Below are 16,696 nucleotides of genomic sequence, written 5' to 3' on the forward strand. Positions count from 1 at the left end.
TGGTTCACTCCCCAGATGGCTACAATGACCAGAGCTGAACTGATCCGAAGCCAGGAGCCAGGAGCCAGGAGCTTCTTCCCAGGTCTCTCACATGGGTGCAAGGACCCAAGGGCTTGGGCCATCTTCCATTGCTTTCCCAGGCCATAGCAGAGAGCTGGGTTGGAAGTGGAGCAGCCGGCACTAGAACTGGCGGCCATATAGGATGCCGGCACTGCAGATGGCGACTTCACCTGCTACACCATAGTGCTGGCCCCAACTCATTTGAATTGTAATATGCTATGGCGTAGCAGCTAAAGCCGCTGCCTGCAGTGCCGGCATCCCATATGGGCACTGGTTTGAGTCCCAGCTGCTCCACTTCCGATCCAGCTCTCTGCTAATGTACTTGAGAAAGCAGTGGAAGATGGCCCAAGTGATTGGGTCCTTGCATCCACGTGGGAGACTTGGAAGAAGCTCCTGGCTCCTGGCTTTGGATTGGCTCGGCTCCAGCCATTGTGGCCATTTGGGGAGTGAACCAGCAGAGGAAAGACCTCTCTCTGCCTCTCTGTAACCCTGCCTTTCAAATAAATAAATAATAAATAAATCTTTAAAAAAAAGGGCACCTATTTAGTAAAAAACCAACAACAAGAGAGACTTCTACAAGACGACCTAAATGATACACTAACAACCCTTCCTGAACACTGGCCCTTTCAAGCACCAAGTGGCTGCCTTAAATGGCGAGTCCCAAATGGATTAACCCCTTCTACCTTCCAGTCGGCATTCCTAAGCCTTGAATAGAACGGGGCTTATGAATTTTGGCTCTGTTAACCTGTGAGGACCACAGGCATTGGCTTTGGGTGGACCTCACTTTAGTGGTCAGGTGTGCGTGTCACGTATGGAAATGAAGGCAGGAGGAAATCACACGGAAGCCAGGGGACCTGGTCTTACGTTACGGTGTTAGTTTGCCTTTTATTGTTTCTGAGTATTAAGAGCACGTTGGTTGGGTGGGATTTATGGCCTGACCTCTGCAGGAGGGGCCTGGTTCAGCCAGGGATGTGCAGGGGATAGTGGGAAAGCAGCACCCCCAAGGTCAAGGGCTGCGATCTGCCTCAATGGGCCGGGTCAACCCACAGATGAGAGATGGTCAAACAGGTGTTGTGTTTGGGGACTGGCTGCTACCCAGCAGTAGGTAACAGGAGCACCCTGTAAGAATGTTCCCCTGTTCCCCTGTCTTTCTCTGCTGTCTGTTCTTCCTGCCTGGTTGCCAGCATCGAGGGCACAGGTGTCTTGTGTGTTGTGATTAAACACGACCATGCCTGGCACAGGGCACTCGTAAATGTTTGCTAAATGGGTGAATAAATTCTCTGGCCAGAATTCTTTTGCAGCTGGGTCTGATCTTGAAATGGGGGAGCTTGTTGGAGCTGGGTTTTGGGGGGTTGCATCCGTCAGCGTGGGCTGCTGGAACAGCACAGACCAGGGCTTTCACAGCCGGACTTGGTTCCCACAGTTCCTGGGGCTGGAGGTCCGGGCCCAGGGAGCCGGCAGATTCGCTTCCTGGTGAGGGCTCGTCCTGGCTTCAGAGGCCCTGCCTCCCCGCTGGGGCCTCCCTTGGTACACACAGAGGGGAGTCCATCTCTTCCTCCTCCTCTTTATTTTTCTTTAAAAAGCGATAACTTTATTTTCAAGGAAGAGTTACAGAGAGATCAATCTCCCATGTACTGTTCACTCCCCAAATGGCCACAATGGCTGAGGCTGGGCCAGTCTGAAGTCAAGGGCGTGGAGCTCCATCTGGGTCACCCATGTAGGTGGCAGAGGCCCAAGCACTTGGTCCATCTGCTGCTACTGCCTTCCCAGGCGCATTGGCAGGGAGCTGGATCAGAAGCAGAGCAGCCGGGTCTGGAACCAGCGTTGTGATACTGAAGTTCACCTGGCAAGTGGTGGCATGTCCTGCTGTGCCACGACACCAGCCCCCCGGCTCCTCCTCTTCTTAGGAAGACCTTACTCCATTATGGGGACCACCCCTGCAGCTTCAGCTGAGCCTCAACACCCCTAAAAGCCTTGGCTCCTGACACCGTGGTGTTGGGCGTTGGAACTCCAAGATAGGGATTTGTGGGGGATGCACACATTCAGTCCAGGATCAAGGGGCCAGGAAGTTCGGCCCCCGGTTAGACCTCTCTTCCGGCTTGTGGATGGCTGCTCTCACCGTGTTCTCCTTCTGTGTGTGCAGAGAGAGAGAGAGAGAGAGAGAGAGAGAGATCTCGGGCCTCTCTTCCACCCTTATTGTCGCTCCCCCTCTTCGTGGAGGAACGACACAGGACCCTGCGCTGTTCTTTCGTCTGCTCGGCCCTCCCCGGGTTTGCTGCTGGTTCTTCCCGGGTTGGCTACTATCCCCTCCACCTCCGTGGAAGGGCAGTTCCCCCTGGCCACATCCCCCACTTCCGCAGGGGAGCGGCACACCGCCGGCCGGCTTTTCTCGGGGGCTGCACGGGGGCTGCACAGGTGTTCCCCTTAGATGTTCCCGGTGCATGCCGTTTCTCTCCTCCTTTATAGTCCTCCTCCGCCAATCCCAACTCGGCTGCCCACACGCCGAGTACGCTGCTCTCCAATCAGGAGCAGGTCCTACAGTTTATTAGTTGAACTGGAGGCAGCTGTGCGGAAGCTGTTTACTTCTCTCCCAGCGCCATATTGTGGGAGAGCAGATGCATAGAATAAGTCTTAATTCGAGTAACAGTCTAGTCCGGATTGCTCCCCACAGATCCCCCTTTCTTTTTATTTTTGGCGTTGATACGCGCCTGTCTTCGGTGACCTGCGGCGCGTAAGCTGCTAGCTGCCCGCAGGTGCTCATCGCCTCACTTGATTAGGCAGACCGAATCCAAGCTCTCACATTGCAGTGTTGTAGGGAGGCCTTTTTATTTCTCTATTTCTCTATCTCCGGGCATTCCTATTTCTCCCATTTTACTTCTATCTTCCAGCATTCCTATTTTTCTCACTTTACTTCTAAAACTTCTGTTTCTCTTATCCCTGCGGCTTTCCGGCGCCTCGCCCTGCCGGCGGGTTCCCGGCTCTGCGCCGCTTCAGCCCGCGCCTCATCTGCGCGGCTCGGCTTTGCGCGGCTTGGCTTCGTGCGCTCCACGGTCTCCACGCTTAACCCTTTCGCGTCTGAACCATGGCCTACGCCAGCCCGTTCCCTATCTATTCAAGCCCCGTGCTCTCTCTGCACGCGGCGGCTTCCACGAGTAACACAGCGTAGCTCACGTGTCCGCCACTAGCATTCAATCTAAGTTCCCCGGGCTAGCCTGGCGAATTCAACCCAGCGTACGTCTCCGCCCCACGGTTTGGCTTCCTGTCCTTTGCTCCCCGGGCTAATCAGACGGATCCCAATCTGGCTTACGTCTCAGCTTCTGGTTTCAACTTTTCGCCCCCTATTCCCGGGCTAACTTGAGAACCCCAAAGTGGCTTTCGTGTCCGCCTTGGCCTGCCCCCCACGGCTTCAATTTCCCTAACATTTTTCTCTACCCGGTATGTTTCCCTAAGCTTTCTTCCAACAATATTCCTCCCTCATTTCTCCTGGCCTCTCCCCACAGTCCGCATCCGAGTCTGTTTGTTCTAGCTTTCACTTTCGCTTTCGACCTTAGAGATTTCTCCCAGCTTCCCCCCGTAGTCCGTATCTGAGTCTATGCCTAGGCTTTCAATAGCTTCTTCCGGCACCTTTTTCGTCCGGCTTTTCCCTAGGCTGTTTGCTAGTCTCTCTCTCCGATATTTTCCCAATTCTTCCCATTTCTTCCCTCCTAAGTTTGCTATCTGTCCTAGGTTTCCTATCCGAGCTAGGTTTCCTATCCGAGTCACGGCACCATTATGTCGCTCCCCCTCTTCGTGGAGTAACGACACAGGACCCTGCGCTGTTCTTTCGTCTGCTCGGCCCTCCCTGGGTTTGCTGCTGGTTCTTCCCGGGTTGGCTACTATCCCCTCCACCTCCGTGGAAGGGCAGTTCCCCCTGGCCACATCCCCCACTTCCGCAGGGGAGCGGCACACCGCCGGCCGGCTTTTCTCGGGGGCTGCACAGGTGTTCCCCTTAGATGTTCCCGGTGCATGCCGTTTCTCTCCTCCTTTATAGTCCTCCTCCGCCAATCCCAACTCGGCTGCCCACACGCCGAGTACGCTGCTCTCCAATCAGGAGCAGGTCCTACAGTTTATTAGTTGAACTGGAGGCAGCTGTGCGGAAGCTGTTTACTTCTCTCCCAGCGCCATATTGTGGGAGAGCAGATGCATAGAATAAGTCTTAATTCGAGTAACAGTCTAGTCCGGATTGCTCCCCACACTTATGACCTCATCCAACCCTACTTGTTGCCCTCAGATCCCATATCCAAACAGTCACACTGGGGGTACATTTTACCCACATGGACTTTGGGGGACACAGCTCTGTCCACAACTGGACACTCCCATGACGCGTGTGTATCTGGTACCCACCATGGTGTCAGTTTCCTAAGCCCCCGACAAGCATGGTGCTCAGCACCACCCCAGTCATGATCTCACCACACCAGCACCTCAGCCTGGCAGCCCCCGGCCACCAACTACTCCCACGTCTCCTGGGCCTTGGGAGGGGTCGTCTGTATTTCAGGGTCATATGTGGCTGCTGCCCAGCTAACAGTGTGGCTCAGCTGCTGTGTGTAGGGCCTGGGGGTCTCTTCCCTGGCTATGGACCCCCCAAAGTTCTGCATTAGTCACTGGGGAAGACATGAGGTTTGGGGCTGCGACTGGAGAGCTCCTAAGATCAGAGGTGGTGGGCAACCTGACTTGAGTCCCAGTGGAGGAGTCTCCAGCAACAGAAGCAGCAGCAGGAACAAGTGATAGGAACTTGGGAGTCCAGGGTCCAATCCCAGGAGGCTGAGGGCACCCGGTATGTTCCCTGGCCCCGGGAACCCACTGTTACAGTCTGAACACCTGGCTCTGTCCCGAGCCACTCAGTGGACAGTGAACAGCGACGGCACTGTGCATTGTGCCAGACAGTCCCGATTCTGAAGCTGTTGACCGGGCTGGGGCACCCTTTATGCGCGGAGCCTTTCCTGATGCGGGCAGTAGGGTGCTGGCTGAGCAGGAGCGGCGATAGGGGGCTTCTGTGCTCAGCCCTGTGGCCACACGGGGGCGCTGCCGCGCCGCTCTCGGCGCTTGACTTAACTTCCCGGAAGGGGCGTGTGCGGTGTCGGGTAGAGACGGCAGCCCCGGGCCCGGCATCACTGCAGAACTAGCCCGCTTCTGAGCAGTCCTGGACTGAACCGGGGGCCCGCTGCGGCAGAGGCTGTAGGAGAGGAGCGCGCAGCCGCCCTTGTGTGTCCTGGAGGTTTCCACCGCCCCCTGACACGCCTCCTCCAGCCCCTGGTCACTACTGAGCAGTAGAACCGCTTCCTCCCGTTCCCTGCTGCTTTTCAGCGCCCTTGCAGCGCTCACAGCCTTTGCGGAAGGAGCTGTGAGGCTCTGGAGCCTTGCTCATCTCTGCAGAGGTCCTGGGCGCCTGGGGTCCCCGGGCACGGAGGCAGTGTCCCGAAGGGAGCTTTTCAAAACCACGTGATGCTGACATTCCCTCTCATCTGCAAGATGAGTTTACCTGGTGCGGCCAGTGGCTGTGTGACTCAGCCCAGCCCCCAGACCCCCGTGGGGTCCTCCCCTCGGGGGACCCCAGTATGGTGCTCCCTAGTGAGGACACAGCTCCCGGGGCCAGCTCCCTGCCTGGCATGGTCCTCAGGTCCTCTTGGAGAGCTGGTCCCGCACTGCCCTTCTCTGGGCGGGGTCCAGCGCTGTGGCATAGCGAGTAAAGCTGCCGCCTGCAGTGCCGGCATCCCCTTCCGATCCAGCTCTCTGCTATGGCCTGGGAAAGCAGTGGGAGATGGCCCAAGTCCTTGGGCCCTGCACCCACGTGGGAGACCTGGAACAAGCTCCTGGCTCCTGGCTTTGGATCGACGCAGCATCTGGGGAATGAACCAGCAGATGGAAGACTCTCTCTGCCTCTCCTTCTCTCTCTCTGTAACTCTTTTGAATAAATATATTAAATCTTAAAAAAATAGAAGAAAGTGAAAATAAAGAGAATTTCCATGTATAGCAGACTGGACACACATGTGTATCGTTACCATTCACAACAATCTCCTGGACTGAACTTCAATTTACAATCACATCCCAATTAAACACACAAAGAAGAACGAAGCCCTGCTTGGCAGAGTCTCTGCCGCCCTCCCCAATAAACACCACAGGGCTGTTCCCCTTCCCCCAGTTCATCAATCAAACGCTAGCGCTAGCATAGGTCCCGCTGGGAAGGGGTTCACAGAGGTAACTAAGGTGCGAAGTGATGAAGTGTGAAGCTGGCGGGTGATGCTGGAATGTCCTAACTGGGGGAGGGGGGCCCTTACAGCATTGGGCTCTTCCGTGGGAGGGATTTCTCCCCTGTGGGCTTTGAACATGGAGGGGCTGTGCTCCCAGAAATGCTGGTGGCCCCTAGGGGTTCTCAACAGTCCCCCCCCCCCCGCCCTGCGCGCATACACGCACCTGTACCCTGGCAGCTGGAGACGGGACCCCCGTTCTCCAAGTGCAAGGCACAGAATTCTGCCCATGGCTCAGGCAGAGTTCGGAGGAGGTCTCCACCCCCAAGACGGCAGCACAGCTCTGGGGAACCCTGCACCCAGAGCACGTACGTGCACAGCAGCCTGGAATTTGACCCAGGACCAGCAAACAAACAAGAGGCGTTGTCCCAGGCTACACAGTGTGTGGTGACCTGTTATGCAGTGACAGGAAGCTGGTGACACCCAGGCTGAGGTGTGCACCAGGTACCAGGTACCCCAGCTGAACGTTGCCATGTACCACCGGAGTGAGTTCAGGAACTGGTGTGCACACTCACTGAGTGAAACAAAACCTTTTCCTAACTTTTTTTGTGTTTTTCACTTCACAATTTTGGTGTGAAGCAGTTCCATTTTAATACAATCAGATTCCACCCATTTCACAAATATTAATTGGTGCCTCCTATGCAGCAGGTATGGCTCTGTATGCTGGGGTTACAACTTTGACCAGAACAGCCCTAAGCCTTTGTACTTGTCCGTCTTACATTCTAGAGGTTTCTTGAGCGTGAGACGGAACCATTAGGTGTTTTTATTTAATTTTCTTTATCTATTTGAAGGAACAAAGAGGGAGAGAGAGGAAGAGGGAGCACTCCCTGCTGGGGCTAGACCAGGCTGAAGCCGAAGGTGGGAGCTGGGATTGCAACTCCGCTCTCCCAGGAGGGAGTTGGCAGGGACCCAACTACTGGAGCTGTCAACACTGCGTCCAGGGCTTGCATTAGCAGGAAGCTGGAGTCAGGGCCAGAGCTGGGGCTCGAACCCAGGCCCTCTGCTGCGGGATGCAGGTGTCTTAACCTCTCGCTGAATGCCCAACCCCGAGGATTTTAAATGAGGAGCTGAGACAACCAGACTCACATTCGCAGGATGACTGACCACTGCGGAGAGAGGAGGCTGGGCATGGCACAACTCGGGGTGAGAGGGTGGTGAGGGCTAAGGGAGAGGGGAGAGGCTGAGGGATGAGGGAGACAGAAAAGGGGCAGAGGCAGGAGGTGAGAAAAAGAAGTGGAATGGAAGAATTTTAAAGCAGTGGGATTTGCAGGTTTAAATAGTGTTCTATGTTTTTTAAAAAATATTTATTTATTTAAAGTCAGAATTACAGAGGGAGGGAGGGAGGGAGGAATGGAGGGAGAGAAAGAGAGAGAGATTTTTCATTTGCTGGTTCACTCCCCAAATGGCTGCAATGGCCAGGGCTGGGCCAGGCCAAAGCCAGGAGGCACAAACTTCTTCCCATGTCTCCCATGTGGGTGCAGGGCCCAAGCACTTGGGTCATCTTCCACTGTTTTTTTCTGGTGCATTAGCAGGAAGCTGGGTTGGAAGTGGAGCAACGGGTACTTGAACCGACATCCCTATGCAATGCCGGTGTTGCAGGCAGTGGCTTTACCCACTACACCACAGCACCGGCCCTAAACATTATCCTATAAATAATATTTATTTATCTACCTGTTTGTTTATTTTCAAAATGGCACCACATTGTTTTATTCCAACTTTCAAACAATATAAACAGGTGATGACGATGACTTCTTTTACCAAACCATGCACGTGACAATAAAGGAACAGAAAAAGAATTGACAAAAAAGGAAATCATTAAAAAAAACCCGAGTCTTTCACATTTCAGAGCAGTGCTCCGGCAAAATCGGCAAATCTTTCTGGCCAGCTGCCTCCGACATGGACTGGAACAAATCCCTGATCTTAGTGAGAGTGCCACCGTGTTTCCCCGAATAGTTTATAATCCGAGTCACTGCGTGTCACACTGCTCCACTCAGACTTTCATCAACCTGATCTTTCTTCTTTTTTTTTATGGGTAGGGAAGGCACACCTGATCTTTTTATTACAGAGAGAGAGAGAGAGAGAGAGAGAGAGAGAAATCTTCCCATCTGTTGCTTCGCTCTCAAAATGGCTGCAACTGCCAAGACTGCGCCAGGCCAAAGCCAGGAGCCTGGAGCTCTCTGGGTCTCCACCTGGGTGCAGGGGCCCAAGCATTGCACACCAGTTCCTGAACTCACTCCGGTGGTACATGGCAACGTTCAGCTGGGGTACCTGGTACCTGGTGCACACCTCAGCCTGGGTGTCACCAGCTTCCTGTCACTGCATAACAGGTCACCACACACTGTGTAGCCTGGGACAACGCCTCTTGTTTGTTTGCTGGTCCTGGGTCAAATTCCAGGCTGCTGTGCACGTACGTGCTCTGGGTGCAGGGTTCCCCAGAGCTGTGCTGCCGTCTTGGGGGTGGAGACCTCCTCCGAACTCTGCCTGAGCCATGGGCAGATTTCCGTGCCTTGCACTTGGAGAACGGGGGTCCCGTCTCCAGCTGTCAGGGTACAGGTGCGTGTATGCACGCAGGGCGGGGGGGGGGGGACTGTTGAGAACCCCTAGGGGCCACCAGCATTTCTGGGAGCACAGCCCCTCCATGTTCAAAGCCCACAGGGGAGAAATCCCTCCCACGGAAGAGCCCAATGCTGTAAGGGCCCCCCTCCCCCAGTTAGGACATTCCAGCATCACCCGCCAGCTTCAGATGATTGACTTCGCACCTTAGTTACCTCTGTGAACCCCTTCCCAGCGGGACCTATGCTAGCGCTAGCGTTTGATTGATGAACTGGGGGAAGGGGAACAGCCCTGTGGTGTTTATTGGGGAGGGCGGCAGAGACTCTGCCAAGCAGGGCTTCGTTCTTCTTTGTGTGTTTAATTGGGATGTGATTGTAAATTGAAGTTCAGTCCAGGAGATTGTTGTGAATGGTAACGATACACATGTGTGTCCAGTCTGCTATACATGGAAATTCTCTTTATTTTCACTTTCTTCTATTTTTTTAAGATTTAATATATTTATTCAAAAGAGTTACAGAGAGAGAGAAGGAGAGGCAGAGAGAGTCTTCCATCTGCTGGTTCATTCCCCAGATGCTGCGTCGATCCAAAGCCAGGAGCCAGGAGCTTGTTCCAGGTCTCCCACGTGGGTGCAGGGCCCAAGGACTTGGGCCATCTCCCACTGCTTTCCCAGGCCATAGCAGAGAGCTGGATCGGAAGGGGATGCCGGCACTGCAGGCGGCAGCTTTACTCACTATGCCACAGCGCTGGACCCCGCCCAGAGAAGGAAGGGCAGTGCGGGACCAGCTCTCCAAGAGGACCTGAGGACCATGCCAGGCAGGGAGCTGGCCCCGGGAGCTGTGTCCTCACTAGGGAGCACCATACTGGGGTCCCCCGAGGGGAGGACCCCACGGGGGGTCTGGGGGCTGGGCTGAGTCACACAGCCACTGGCCGCACCAGGTAAACTCATCTTGCAGATGAGAGGGAATGTCAGCATCACGTGGTTTTGAAAAGCTCCCTTCGGGACACTGCCTCCGTGCCCGGGGACCCCAGGCGCCCAGGACCTCTGCAGAGATGAGCAAGGCTCCAGAGCCTCACAGCTCCTTCCGCAAAGGCTGTGATCGCTGCAAGGGCGCTGAAAAGCAGCAGAGAACGGGAGGAAGCGGTTCTACTGCTCAGTAGTGACCAGGGGCTGGAGGAGGCGTGTCAGGGGGCGGTGGAAACCTCCAGGACACACAAGGGCGGCTGCGCGCTCCTCTCCTACAGCCTCTGCCGCAGCGGGCCCCCGGTTCAGTCCAGGACTGCTCAGAAGCGGGCTTGTTCTGCACTGATGCCGGGCCCGGGGCTGCCGTCTCTACCCGACACCGCACACGCCCCTTCCAGCGTGAGGATCCCCCTGGCTCTTCCCATCCGTGGGTCTGCGCGGGGCCCGCAGTCTGGGGGACCTCGGCCCCGGAGACTCGGAGCCCCCTTGGGCACCACGCGGGGAAGGGTCGCGAGCTGCGGTCGTGCCCGGGTCACTCACCAGCCTCGCTCTGGTTTTCCTAGCCGCGCCGGGTGTTCAGGTTCACGCGGTCAGTTGCGCAATGTTTTTGCAGCGCTGGGTCTCCCGGTCCCAGTACCCCGGGTCCACCTGCCTCACCAAGGCGCCCGTGGCTCCATCCTCGGGTTCTCGGCGTCGCTGTCGAAGCGCACGAACTGCGTGTCGTCCACGTAGTTCACGGCGAGAAAGCGCGGCTACCCCAGGCCGGGCCGGGACACGGCGGTGTAGAAGCCTGCGGGCGGGAGCGGCCGAGAACTGCCCGACCCCCGCCAGCAGCGGGAACCCCGGGTCTGAGACAGGTGGGACCCGGCCGGGAGGAAGGGGAGAGGGGGTCGTGAGACTGAAAGGGGGGCGGGTAGGGAAAGGCAGCACCGGCGCTGCCGAGGTGGGGGCGTCTGGGCGGGGGGCTGAGGAGACGTCGCTCCCCGGGGTCCTGTGTCCCCACCGCGCGGAAACCTCGCTCCTGCCTCACGAAGGCCGTCTCCCTCCCGACCCCACACTCACCCGCCTGGGTCTCGGTCAGGGTCAGGGTCAGGGTCCCCGTGAGCAGCAGGAGGAGGGTCCGAGGCTCCATCGAGTTCAATTTCTGGGTCTGGAAACCGGACGGCCAATGGGAGTGAGACCGGGGCCCGAGTCACGAGTGTCCAGGCAGAAGGACTCGACCCAGGTTGTGAAGTGGAAGTGAAACTCAGGGACGCAGGGACTTCCCGCCGCTGGGCTTCCCCGGCCCAGACCCGCCCTCGGACCGAGACCTGGACTCTGCCCCGACCCCTGTCCTCCCGAGCCCCGCGCTGCGTGATGTGCCCCCCCCCCCCCCCCCGGCCTGTCAGCCTCTGTCTGAGGAACCCGGAGAGCCCCAGGCCGGCCCAGCCCCTCCCTTCCTTCCCGGATCCCTGTCCCTGAGCTGTGCCTGCTCCTTACCTGTTCCCTGGACTCTTTTTTTTTTTTTTTTAAAGATTTTTAAAAATTTATTTATTATTTGAAAGGTAGAGTTATAGAGAGGCAGAGAAAGAGATAGACAGAGAGGTCTTCCATTTGCTGGTTAACTGCTCAAATGACTGCTATGGCCGTAGCTGATCTGAAGCCAGGAACCGGGAGCTTCCTCCAGGTCTCCCAAGTGGCAGCAGGGGCCCAAATGCTTGGAGCGTCTTCTACTGCTTTCCCAGGCCACAGCAGAGAGCTGGGTCAGAAGAGGAGCAGCTGGGGCTAGAACTGGCGCCTATATGGGGTGCAGGCGGTGCAGGCAGAGGATTAACCTACTGTACCACAGCCCCTATTGTAAACTTTTGAACAGCAAACCAGTGAATGGAAAATAATTCTATCTACCTATCATCCGTCTCTCTATCAATCATCTGTCTTATCTATGTCTCTGACACTTCTCGTTCAAAATAAATGTCTGGGACCAACAGCACAAGCACCAGCAGCCTGGCCGGCAGTATAGTCTGCCTGCCCCCCTCACGGGGTCCAGGGCCCAGGAAGCCAAGATGCTGGCCAGAGAGGCACACTGATCTTTTTTATTTCAGAGAGAGAGAGGGAGGGAGAGAGAGAGAGAGAGAGAAATCTTCCCATCTGTTGCTTCATTCTCAAAATGGTCGCAACTGCCAAGACTGCGCCAGGCCAAAGCCAGGAGCCTGGAGCTGTCTCTGGGTCTCCGCCTGGGTGCAGGGGCCCAAGCATTTGGGCCATCTGCAGCTGCTTTCCCAGGAGCATCGGCATGGAGCTGGATCTGAAGTGGAGCAGCTGGGACTCAAACCAGCGTCCATTTAGGATGCCAGCACTGCAGGCGGTGGCTCCACCCCCTATGCCACAACAGCGGCCCCCTGTAGACCTGACCTTGAGAAGTGACGGTTGTGCTGTGACTGCAATGGGCGCCGACTGAGGACACAGCAGAGAGGGCAGTGAAGTCACCAGGTTCTCTGATGGCATCAGGCGATCATCAGCTTACTCAGCAGGCTCAAGCCAAAGGTTGTTTTTTTATAGAAAGCTTTTATTTGATAAGTATAAATTTCATAAGTACAACTTTTGGAGTATAGTGGTGCCAAAGGTTTTCAAGATAGTCCCTCCCCCCATCTTGTATTGCAAATATTTCATATAAAATATGAAACTGAGTTCTGTTTTATAAAAAAAACCTGAATTTGAAAAAAATGATTTATTTTTAGATTTGAAAGGCAGAATTACAGAGGGAGAGAAAGAGAGAGAGACAGAGAGAGGTCTTCCAGTCACTATTTACTCTCCAAATGGCTGCAACAGCTGGAGCTGAGCCATTCCGAAGCCAGGAGCCAGGAGTTTCATCCAGGCCTCCCACCTGGGTGCAGGGAACCAAGGACCTGGGCCATCTTCCACTGCTTTCCCAGGCATATTAGCAGGGAGCTGGATGGGAAGTGGAACAGCTGGGACTTGAACCAGCGTCTGTATGGGGACGCTGTGGTCCCTTCACTCCATTTGTGTACCTGGTCAAACTTCCAGGCCAGGATCAAATTCCCATCAGCTGTCACCACAGGACCAGCCTTGAGAATGGCCATTTGAAGTTAAACCTCACCCCCAAGCTTCGCGGTCACTGCTCGGCTCACCAGGACTCAGGCCATTTGGTTGTCCTCTATGCCATTGGTCCCCGAGATCCTTTGACTCTTTTATGAAATCAGAGACCAGAATGACGTGACCGGCCGAGCCTGCCGGCATCTTCCCGTGGGTCAGGCTGCCCCTACCACCCTCGATGAGACTGAGATCAGCATCTGCGGGTCAGCACCGTCCATGGAGAGGTCAGCCGCTAGGTGTCGCTCCAGGTCAGACTGCAGCACGAGCCGCCAGGCCTGGGGGGAAGTGGGAACGCAGCAGGTTCAGATTGTCGGGCTTCACTCCCGCTGTTTGCTGCGCGGCCAGCACAAATCTGGAACCACTCCCGGTTCCCAGCGCTTGGTTATCCTCACGTGGTTCTCCGCCACTGCGCGGCTGGCCAGCTTCTTGGCCTCCTGGGTCCTGGACCCCATGAGGGGGACGGCAGACTACACTGGCAGCCAGGCTGCTGGTGCTTGTTCTGTTGGTCCCAGACACTTATTTATTCATTTTGAACCAATCTGAAATGTAGAGTGTCAGAGACATAGATAAGATAGCTGATTGATAGATACATGGATGATAGGTAGATAGAGATATTTTCCATTCACTGGTTTACTGTTCAAAAGCTTGCAATAGGGGCCGGCCGTGGCGCAGGTTAATCCTCTGCCTGCACCGCCTGCACCCCATATAAGCGCCAGTTCTAGTCCCAGCTGCTCCTCTTCTGATCCGGCTCTCTGCTGTGGCCTGGGACAGTAGAAGATGGCCCAAGTCCTTGAGCCCCTGCACCCGCGCAGGAGACCCGGAAGAAGCTCCTTGTTCCTGGCTTCAGACCGCCTCAGCTCCAGCCTTTGCAGTCATTTGGGGAACGAACCAGAGGATGGAAGACCTCTCTGCATATCTCTCTCTCTGCCTCTTTGTAACTCTACCTTTCAAATACTAAATAAATTTTTAAAAATCTGAAAAAAAAAAATAAGAGTCCAAGGGGACAGGAAAGAGCAGGGCACAGCTCAGGGACAGGGATCCGGGAAGGAAGGGAGGGGCTGGGCCGGCCTGGGGCTCTCCGGGTTCCTCAGACAGCGGCTGCCGGCCGGGGGTGGGGGGGGGGGCGACATCACGCAGCGCGGGGCTCGGGAGGACAGGGGTGGGGGCAGAGTCCAGGTCCCGGGGCAGCACTCAGGGTCTCGGTCCGAGGGCGGGGTCTGCGCGGGGGAAGCCCAGCGGCGGGAAGTCCCCGCGTCCCTGAGTTTCACTTCCACTTCACAACCTGGGTCGAGTCCTTCTGCCTGGACACTCGTGACGCAGGGCCCGGTCTCACTTTCATTGGCCGTCCGGTTTCCAGACCCAGAAATTGAACTCGATGGCGCCCCGGACCCCCCTCTGCTGCTATTGGGGTCCCTGGCCCAGACCCTGAACGAAACTCAGGCGGGTAAGTGCGAGGTCCAGAGAGAGACGGCCTCTGTGGGGTAGGAGCGAGGGGACCACGCGGTGGGGACACAGGACCCCGGGGGAGCGACGTCTCCTCAGCCCCTGGCCCAGACGCCCCCACCTCGGCCGCGCCGGTCCTGCACCCTCCCCTCCCCAGTCCATTCCCTGCCGCCCCTTTTCCGTCTCAGGTCTCAGGACTCTCTCTCCCCTCCTCCCACCTGACCCAGACCAGGGGGTCCCGCTGCGGGCGGGGTCAGGCAGTTCTCAGCCGCTGTCGCCCGCCCGTAGGCTCTCGCCCGCAGGCTCGCACTCCCTGAGTTGTTTCTACACCGCGGTGTCCAGGCCCGGCCTGGGGGAGCCGCGCTTCATCTCCGTGGGCTACGTGGACGACACGCAGTTCGTGCGCTTCGACAGCGACGCCGCGAGACCTAGGATGGAGCCATGGGCGCGGTGGATACGACAGGTGGACCCGGGGAACTGGGACCGGAACAAGCGGAACGCCGAACCGGAACACGCGGAACGCCGAGGACACCGCGCAGACTCACCGCGTGAACCTGAACACCCTGCGCGACTACTACAACCAGAGCGCGGCCGGTGAGTGACCCGGGCCCGATCGCAGCTCGCGACCCCTTCCCGCGTGGTGCCCAGGGGGCTCCGAGTCTCCAGGGCCAAAGTCCCCCAGATCTCCATTCTCAAGATGGTCCCGTGAGTGCTGCTCCTGTGTCCCACGAAGGTCACAAAGTGCCTGAACTTTCCAAATCTTTCCCTCAGACCCACCCAAAGCCCACGTGACCCACCACCCCGCCTCTGACAAGGAGGCCACCCTGAGATGCTGGGCCCTGGGCTTCTACCCCGCGGAGATCTCACTGACCTGGCAGCGGGATGGGGAGGACCAGACCCAGGACACGGAGCTCGTGGAGACCAGGCCTGGGGGCGACGGAACCTTCCAGAAGTGGGCGGCTGTGGTGGTGCCTTTCTGGGGAGGAGCAGAGATACACGTGCCGTGTGCAGCATGAGGGGCTGCCTGAGCCCCTCACCCTGACATGGGGTGAGGAGGGCAGGAGGGGCGAGGGCTCTGTGGGGAGGGCAGAGCCCTGCTGGGGCCTCCAGCAGGGGCAGGGCTGAGCCCTGGGGTCAGAGCCCCTCACCTCGCCTTCCTTTCTCAGAGCCTCCTGCTCAGCCCACCATCCCCACAGTGGGAATTGTTGCTGGATTGGTTGTGCTTGGAGCTGTGGTCACATGAGCTCTGGTCACTTTGTGATGAGGAGGACGAGGCAGAGCTCAGGTAGGGAAGTGGAGGGTGGAGTCTGAGTCTCCTGTTCCTCTGGGGAATTGCAAGCCCCAGGAGAAGTGCAACTGCCCCATTCCTGGGAAGCCCCTTTCGCACACAGGATCTCCCCAGTCTGTGCCCGCGTGCTAATGCTTGCTCTGTTGTAAAGCACATGGAAAATAAAGGGCAGATCCAGTACCTGGATGGGGACTTGAATCCCACAGTCAGGGTACTGCGGCAGGGAGCGGGGATCCCGGATCCCTCCGAGAAAGGCCTGGGAAAGCAGTGGAAGATGGCTCAAGTGCTTGGGTCCCTGCACCCACGTGGGAGACCCAGAAGAAGCTCCTGGCTCCTGGCTTCAGATCAGCTCAGCTCTGGCTGTTGTGCTATTTGGAGATTGAACGAGCGATGGAAGACCTCTCTCCCTCTGGCTCTATCTCTATCTGTAACTGTCTTTCAAATAAATAAAATACATTAAAAAAAAGCAAAAGGAATTGTGTCAACAGACACCATAGAAATAAAAATAATCATCAGAAATTACTACAAAGAGCTGAATGCCAACAAACTGAGAAACCTAGAAGAAATGGATAGATTCCTGGACATGTACAACCTATCTAAATTGAGCCATGAAGACATAGAAAACCTAAACAGACCTATAACCGATTTGGAAATGGAATCAGTAATGAAGACTCTCCCAGTAAAGAAAGGCCCAGGACCAGATGTCTTCACTGCTGAATTCTACCAGACATTTAAAGAAGAACTACCTGCAGCTCTTCTCAAGCTATTCAAAAAAAAAACTAAAAAGGAGGGGATCCCCTTCAACTCCTTCTGTGAAGCCAGCATCACCTTAACTCCTAAATTAAGATAACAACAGAGAAAGATAAAACAGAGAAAGAGTACTACAAACCAATTTCACTGATGAACATAGATGTAAAAATCATCAACAAAATACTTGCCAATCAAATCCAATAACACATCAGAAAGATCATTCACCAGGACCAATTGGGATTTATCCCAGCTATGCAGGGATGG

The 16,696-nt window shown here is 56.1% G+C and overlaps 1 protein-coding gene, 1 long non-coding RNA gene and 1 pseudogene across 2 annotated transcripts; 1 reads left to right on the forward strand and 2 right to left on the reverse strand.

Annotated features, from left to right (window-relative positions):
• Positions 1 to 9,339: 9,339 nt before the first annotated feature.
• On the reverse strand, positions 9,340 to 11,076 carry LOC103345076 (uncharacterized). Its single transcript, XR_517859.4, has 3 exons — positions 10,921 to 11,076; positions 10,399 to 10,648; positions 9,340 to 9,581 (listed from the first exon to the last, which is right to left on the reverse strand). It is a non-coding gene; the product is annotated as an uncharacterized lncRNA (long non-coding RNA).
• Positions 11,077 to 12,590: 1,514 nt separating this feature from the next.
• Positions 12,591 to 13,933, reverse strand: LOC100340071 (ribose-5-phosphate isomerase-like; annotated as a pseudogene).
• On the forward strand, positions 13,402 to 15,778 carry LOC100339821 (RLA class I histocompatibility antigen, alpha chain 11/11). Its single transcript, XM_070074935.1, is given in 7 exon segments — positions 13,402 to 13,441; positions 14,309 to 14,395; positions 14,622 to 14,878; positions 14,880 to 14,988; positions 15,166 to 15,368; positions 15,370 to 15,442; positions 15,561 to 15,778. Coding segments are annotated over 7 exon segments (846 nt in total). The 3' UTR covers positions 15,638 to 15,778.
• Positions 15,779 to 16,696: the final 918 nt, after the last annotated feature.

Source organism: Oryctolagus cuniculus, chromosome 5 (assembly GCF_964237555.1).
Source record: "Oryctolagus cuniculus chromosome 5, mOryCun1.1, whole genome shotgun sequence".
In the NCBI taxonomy this organism is placed as follows: domain Eukaryota; kingdom Metazoa; phylum Chordata; class Mammalia; order Lagomorpha; family Leporidae; genus Oryctolagus; species Oryctolagus cuniculus.